This window comes from Hipposideros armiger, unplaced genomic scaffold (genome assembly GCF_001890085.2).
Source record: "Hipposideros armiger isolate ML-2016 unplaced genomic scaffold, ASM189008v1 scaffold_628, whole genome shotgun sequence".
Lineage (NCBI taxonomy): Eukaryota > Metazoa > Chordata > Mammalia > Chiroptera > Hipposideridae > Hipposideros > Hipposideros armiger.
In genome coordinates, this window is record NW_017731978.1 from 940,384 (window position 1) to 947,521 (window position 7,138).

The following is a 7,138-nucleotide window of genomic DNA, read 5'->3' on the forward strand; positions in this document are numbered from 1 at the left end:
GATCAAGCAGCTGGAGGATTCAGTCCTCCCCTGCCTTGTCGACAACTGTTTTCTTGCTGTGTTCTCATGTGTACATGCTTCTTCTTATAAGGGCGCTGATCCCATCATGAGGGCCCCACTCTCTTGACATCATCTCACCCCAGTCACCTCCCAAAGCCCTCACCTCCTAACACCATCTCATTGGGAGTTAGGGCTTCAACATATGAATTTGGAGGGACACATTCAGTCCATAGCCCCATTTCTCTTGCCAACGAGTGGTTCGGGCATGGGCCCTTCTCTCTTCCTAAAGAGGAGGGCAGGAGGACAAGGGCTGTCTTCTTTCTTTACTTGGGGCCTCTGGCTTTGGGGCCACCACTTGCTCTAAGGACAAGGCCACACACAGAGGGCAGAGCCAAGAGCATCACAGCACTGGAAACTAGAACCCTGACTTTCCCATTTACAGAGAGGCTGTTCCATTTCGGTCCTCCATCTGCCTCACCCCTGACTTACCTCAGTCAGCAGTTGAAAAGAGAAAACGAGTGATGGGCCAGGAAGGTCTGTAAGTTACTTGGTCTCTCTCACAAAAACCTTTGATCTGAACCTAAAAGAAACCTAGCACACACTCCTTTCCACTTCAGTTTATTCTTCCTGCTCAGGAAAACCACCACCAAGTGTCTTTCATGGGGGAGGGAAGGCAATACTGGGAAAGTCCTCAGGGGCCCTATGCTGAACTCTTAGGTGGGAACCTGGAGATACAGGAGGCCAAGCCCCCAGGGTCCTGAAGAGACATTCAGAGGGCAGCGACTCAACACAGGGCAGCTCCACACAGCCCCAGATGCTCTTCTTCTCAGCCCAGGGAGCTCATCAGGGTCTGGGCCTGCTTGAGTTCTGCAGGGGAAGAGGTAGGCAGGTGGGCAGGAGGCAGGTGAAACCTGGGAGGGCCCTGGACCCCTACAGGTTTACGAGCCTTACCTGTCAGGAGGACCTGGAGCTTGTCTGCTGAGAGGGACATGACAACGGGCTGGGCCAGGGTCCCGGGGGCAGCTGCCACCTCTAGCCGCAGGTGTACCATGGGCTCGTCCACAGACCGCAGCAGGCTGGAGCTCAGAGTGTAGTCTACCCGCCAGCCTACGCCAGCCAGCCTATTCACTGTGATATGGGGTGGGGCTCTCAGGCCCAGGGAGTCGCACCAGGCAGCCCCAAGCCTCCAAGGCTATGTGGCCTTTGGGAGCTCTTCTCTCTCACCTCTGACCCAGGACTCAAATTACCCACAGCAGGTCCCAGAGAAAAGAAATGGGGCTGGAGTCAGCAGTCCTGGCTCTGACATGTGACCAGGGGTGACTTGTGCGGACAAGTGCCTCCCCTGCTACATGGCCTTCTAGAATGGAGCCAAGCCCACCGTGGCATGCTCCACACTCACCGCGCAGGCTGTCGGCCCGTAGGTACTCCTGCAGCGGGCTTTGCTTCTCCTCATAACAGCGACACAGGCTGGCCGCATGCTCTGGGGCAGGATGAAGGGGGCTGGGCCACTCAGATGGCAGGCCTCAGGCTCCCAGCCCGCGGTCCTGCGGCCACCCACCCGCCTGCCCGTGTCCCTACCTTTGGGCAGCCCTAGCTGCTGCAGTTCACTGGACAAGGACTCGCCGTCCACGCTGTGCTTGGCCGCACTGGACAGGATAAAGCTCAGCACTGCAACTGTGGCCTTCACATCGCCCGCCTCTGGGGGGACCCATGGCCGGTTAGGGGTATCACTGTGGCTCGAGCCATCTCCTTGTTGCCCTACTATCTTCAGTTCAGTCCCCAGGCCTCCCTGAGCCACGAGCACTGCTGCTGCTGGCGGAGGGCACTGGGGCAGGACTGCCAACACCTTTCTCCTCCTCAGGGTTCTCTACTGAGGCAGGTGGGTCAGGGCGGGTTGCTGGGAGGATGGGCCTCTGTGCCAGCCCCAGGCCGAGTACACAGAGTGGCCCAAAGGTCTGTGGACTCAGTGGGATACTCACCAAACCTGGCATCGGCTGTGAGCTTCAGGACCTTCTCGTACTGTGGGGAAAGGCAGTCCTCAGGGGGTGCCAGACCCCTGCTCGCTAGCCACCCCCACCCCCCAAGCCTGGACCCTGTGGTTAGGATGGGGGTTATCCAGGCAGGGCTGGAGGCTTATCACTTCCTGGGGCTGGTGCTCTTTCAGGGCAGGGGGGAGGGGTCATGGGGTCGGGGGACAGTGGGGTGCTGGGCCAGGCACTCACGTCAATCCCCTGTCCCAGAAGCTCCTTCAGCACCTGGCTACACAGCAGCCTCAGCTTCACAGAGGACTGGAGGGGAAGGCCTTGCATCAGCCAAACTGGCCCACCTCACCCCTCCATGCTGGGGGGCTGGCTCAGAGAGGGCCAGCCACGTGACTAGTTACACAGCATGCTATGATGGGCTGAGAGCGCTGAGGCCCAGACCCCGGTGACCTCACCACCCTCCATTCCCAGGCCCTCCACCCGCTTCCCCCAAGAGGACCCTGTGCACTCAACAATCTTGGCAAGCGTGCTGATCTCCGCCAGGACCCAGTCAGGACAGTCCAGATCACCACAGAACCGGAACCTCTGCATGGGAGAGAGGCAGGTAGGTAGTCAGGCTGGGGGGGACGAGGTGTGCCAGGTGTCCCCCACATTACTGCTCCCCAAGGACCCCACTTTCTATCCAAGATGGATGCCCTCTGGCTACTTGTTCTCCCTGACCACCAGGCTATTTAGAGAACCCTCTCCCTCACCCAAGTCTAGTTCTGTCTGATGCCTACCCCAGGCACTGATCTGCTCAGCAAACATCGACTGGGTGCCTCTCTATGACAAATCCCACTGAAGTGCCAGGGTACAGCACAGAACCAAACAAAGGCCCTGGCCTTACCACCAGTGACCTCTCTCCCCTCCTTTCCCTGCCTGGCTCCAGCCACCATGGCCTCCCTGCTGTTCCTCAGTGACACCAGGCACATTCCCGCCACCGTCCCTGGCTTGCTTGCTCTCTCTCAGTTCACTCAGGTCTCTGCTCAAACGACACCTCTTCCGAGGGGCCTTCTGTGCCCACACACAAGGGGCCTTCTCTGCCTCTCACATATGGAAATTTCAGGGCCAGTGGATATGTTCCTTGCTGAGGCTGCTGTGTAGCCAGGTGCTGAAGGAGCTTCTGGGACAGTGGATATCTTGATCCTGGTAATGTTTTCATGAGCACATACATGTCAAAACTTATTGAACATTTACATACGTGTGGTTCTCAATAAAGTGATTAAAAAAATGAAATTGCTCTTTACCATCATGTTCTAGCCCCTTCTTTCTTGATCTCCACAGCAGTTATCACCGCATATATCACATTTTATTATTTATGTGAGTGAGGTCTGTCTTTTCTATTAGAATGCAGACCCACCCTGTCAACCACATCTTGCCAATGTCCTGCATTGCCCTGATCAGCTGCCCTTTGTCCTGTTTGCCTGGCAAGAGTAACCCACAGTAATGCATATGTCCACCTTTCTACACCTCCACTTGGGCTGCTTCCAGATGCTGGGCACAAACCCTGCCAACAGAGGGTTCCACAAATCCTTGTCCTCTTGATTCAGCTGGGCCCTCAGTGGAGCTTGGTAACTCCATGTCCTCTACCTGGCCCCGCCGTTCACCTTATCCGCCACTAGACCTGTCCCACGGCCCTTCCACCTCCAACCCTCCTGCTTCTTTCTACCCCCTGATCACACCTGATTCCACTGCTAGGGCTTCTACATGGGCCTCCACTGAAGTCCTCTAGCCACAGTCCCAAATAACTACCATCACTAAATCCAGTCTCCCCTTCCTTAGCCCAGCAGCGTCTGACATGCACCCATCCTTCCTGAAGCAGCATACTCTTCTAGACTGCTCCCTCTGGCCTGGCCTCGGTCTCAATGGCTGGCTCACCCTCCTTTCCCAGCCCCCAGGGGTGATCTCTGCACACAGCCTGCTGTTGTTACTCTGGGACAGTGGACTGGGACTGCTGGTGAGGTGATAGAGTGTTCAGGACAGTCTTGCATTTCTTTCTCTATTTCAAGGGTTTTTAACCTTTTTGTGCCATGGATTCATGTGGCATCTGGTGAAGCCTCTAGGCCTTTCTCAATGATTTTACATGCATAAAATACATAGGACTGAAAAAGAAAAGTTATCAAAATCTTCAAAACAAATTGGTGATATGGTATGTTTCAAGTCTAACAACCATAGTAATTTAGAAATGATGAGCATAAACATTACATACACAATGCCAACAGTTGTGATGTGAGATGACAATATCTCTGATGTCTATTAGTGACAAAGTCATAGGTGCTGCTAATAATACTGGGGTTTGTTGCTGGCATTCATAATTAAAAGAAATCCTGAACTTCAGTTTGAAATTTAGTGAAAATTAAGATGTATAATTTTTCCTAAGTTCATGGGCCCCTGACTTCTGCCATCTCTGTATTATTTACATTTTTTATCACAAGAACGAGTTCCTTGTGTAATTTCTCAAAATGCTGGCATTTCTCTAGGCTCTGTCTTAGGCCCTCTCTTCCCAATTCACATTTTTGTTGAGACATGTTATATTTTTAGGGTTTGATGATCATCTTTGTGCTGATGACTTCCAAACTTATAATTGCCATTGTAGAGTCTCTCCTGAGCTCCAGAGCCTTAAATCTGGACCTAAGGCTGCACCTGGCAGCTCAGACACTTCACTCTGCATGCATCAAAGTAACTGGTGCTTTTCCCACTGAAACCTGCTCCCCCTGCTGGGTTTCCCACCCCTACCCAGCACCACCACCAGGGAACCAAACCCAGACACCGCCCTCTCTTTTTCCTTCATGCATTTAGTCCCTGAGCCCTGCTGACTCTAATTCTTTTTCCACTCTCTCCACCCTACCTCAGGTCACCACCATCTCCTGGGAGCCTGCTGCCCCAGTGTGGGCTCTCTGCTGCCCTCTAGTTCCCTCCACAAATCAACCAAAAGGATCAGCTTCCCAGTGCCCCTTTTCTTAAAGTCCAAACTCCTTTACATGGCTCTCAAGACCCAGCAAGCTTTGGTCTTTGCTTACATGTCCAGCCTCATCTTTCACTAACCTCCAGCTATATTCTTCCAGCTAGGGGAGATGTGGCCATTTCCAGGGGCCATGCTCTCTATCCCCTGAAGTCCCTGAACATGCTATTCCATCTTAAGATGTAGCCCCACCCTCCACCCTCCATGCCTCCTAACCCCTGCTACACAAACTGCACTGCAGAGCCAGCTTTCTTCCCTGCTCCCAGACCGGCAGGAAGCCTTCCTAACACTGCTCAAAGGCAGCTAGGTCCCTTCCCCTCAAGTCTTAACTATGACTTCCAAACGAAGCCTCCAACTTTGCCCTTCCCTCCTGCACCTGAAGTCCCAGTGCCAGAACAGTGCACGGTGAACAGCAGGCACTCAAAATCTGTTGAAGGAGTGAACGGATGGATGAGTTGGGAGGTTCCAACCCAAAACCTACTCCTCTGGCTCCGGGAAAAGAGAGGAGTTTCTTAACAGTGAAAAATTAGACTATGTCTAATTCTAAGCAAGTTCTTGTCCAAGTCCCACAGGAAGACTGAGAAGTAGGCACCTCTGAGAGGTCCTCTTGGGACCGGGCAAGGCCTGGAAGGACTCCCGCTCTGAACGAGCCCCCGTTTGTGCCCAGCGGGGCGGGGGCCCCTCCTTCGTGCCAAGGAAGCGCCCGGACTCCCAGCCGGCCGCCTGCCCTGCCTACCCGGCTGGGGGTGGGTGACGGGCCCTTTTCTGCCCCAGCCCCTAGGCCCCCGCACGACTACACCAACAGTGTTTGCCGAGGGGCCAGAGAGGCCTCCCCTCTCCTCGCACCCGCGCCCCACCCTTCTGCAGGGACAGTGACGATATCTGGGGGTCCTGCCTGGCCTGCCCGCCCAGCACCCCCGGGCTCGCATCCCCTTCCTCGGCCCTCACCATCGCGCCAGGAAGCCCGGCCTGGGACTGTCTCCTTCCTGTCGCACCGGGTCAGCTGAGACGGCGACCACGTGACGCCAACGCAAGGCCTCCTCGGGCGGGGGCGGGGCCTCCTCGGGCTGGGCGGGTCACGGCGGTAAGCCACGGGGCGAAATGCCAGAGGTCCTTCTCGGTCTCCCCAGAAACCCTCCCCGGAAATGACCGGCGCCAACCGGTTTAACCGAGGGACCCAAAGCAGTAGAAAATAGGGAGCGGAAGCCATTTAATCTGTTCTAGTTAAGGGAGCCGGAGCCCCGAAGCCAGACCTGGCACTTAACAGCAGCAATGCTCTTAGGAGGGGCGCTTGGGTCATTTTCACGATCTCCACCGCTAAGCTAAACCCATATATAGAGCTGTGGTAAAAGCCATAGTTTTAAAACGTAATTGAAATACAATACACATACAGAGAATTGTACATATTGTAAGTATAAAGCTTAATGAATTTTCATAAACTGTACACCCCATGTCACCGGCACCCATGAAAGGAAACATCTTCAAAGTGCCTGGGTATTTCTTTTTCATTTTGATGAACCCCCTTAGTTGCCTGGAAAAGAGGATGGTAACAATTGGCATGCTCAGGAGCACTCTTTCACTACTGCTTCACCAACATTAGATGTTTTATCTTAATTTTTCCCAATCTAATGGGAGAAAAATATGTTATAAACTGCATTAGTTTGCTTACTGGTGAGCTTGAATAAAAAGATGGTCTAGGAAAACTGTTTCCAATATTCACTTGAAGAGGTAAACAAAAGAAAGCAAAACAAACAGCAACAACACACATACAAAAGAGAATGGATTAATAATCAAACAAGAAATTGAACAGTTTGAGATCGCTCTTCAATGCCATGTCCCACCCCTCGGTACACCAGGCCCAGCTGGTTTGATTGTTGGAGGCTTCCAAGGTTACAAAGGACAGATAAGGCCCATGACAATCCAACTGCTCCATAAATAGAAAGATGTGGAAAGCTTTCCAATTCATGCTAAAATTGATTTCATTTATAAAGAGCTTTTACAAAGTCATAAACATTATGCTGAAGTCAACGGTGTGTTAAAATACTACACTGTCAAAGATGTTATTTTAAGAATATAAGAATGGTTCAACTTCTGTTTTACCTTATCAGTAGGTTAAAGAAGAAAACAGGTGATATAATTGGAAAACCACTTTTTA

General features: G+C 52.8%; 1 protein-coding gene across 2 annotated transcripts; it reads right to left on the reverse strand.

Moving 5' to 3' along the window:
- Window positions 1-601: 601 nt before the first annotated feature.
- COMMD4 (COMM domain containing 4) lies at window positions 602-6,021 on the reverse strand. Of its 2 annotated transcripts, XM_019625430.1 has the most exons (8): window positions 5,932-6,021; window positions 2,496-2,567; window positions 2,223-2,288; window positions 1,980-2,019; window positions 1,579-1,698; window positions 1,400-1,480; window positions 952-1,128; window positions 602-867 (listed from the first exon to the last, which is right to left on the reverse strand). In XM_019625430.1, the coding sequence occupies exons 1-8, from the start codon at window positions 5,932-5,934 to the stop codon at window positions 827-829; spliced, it is 600 nt and encodes a 199-aa protein (XP_019480975.1). In that variant the 5' UTR covers window positions 5,935-6,021; the 3' UTR covers window positions 602-826. The 2 variants fall into 2 exon arrangements, with proteins under 2 accessions (XP_019480975.1, XP_019480974.1); XM_019625429.1 differs by lacking the exon at window positions 5,932-6,021 and having other exon boundaries at window positions 2,496-2,573.
- Window positions 6,022-7,138: the final 1,117 nt, after the last annotated feature.

Bases quoted from the DNA above. Each gene is read 5' to 3' on its own strand.
- COMMD4 (XM_019625429.1), bottom strand. From the start codon at position 2,573: ATGCAGAGGTTCCGGTTCTGTGGTGATCTGGACTGTCCTGACTGGGTC. The intron at 2,289-2,495 runs GTTGAGTGCACA...CTTCCCCTCCAG, and splicing joins TCAGCACGCTTGCCAAGATT to TCCTCTGTGAAGCTGAGGCT. The intron at 1,699-1,979 runs GTGAGTATCCCA...GGGTCCCCCCAG, and splicing joins CACAGCCGATGCCAGGTTTG to AGGCGGGCGATGTGAAGGCC.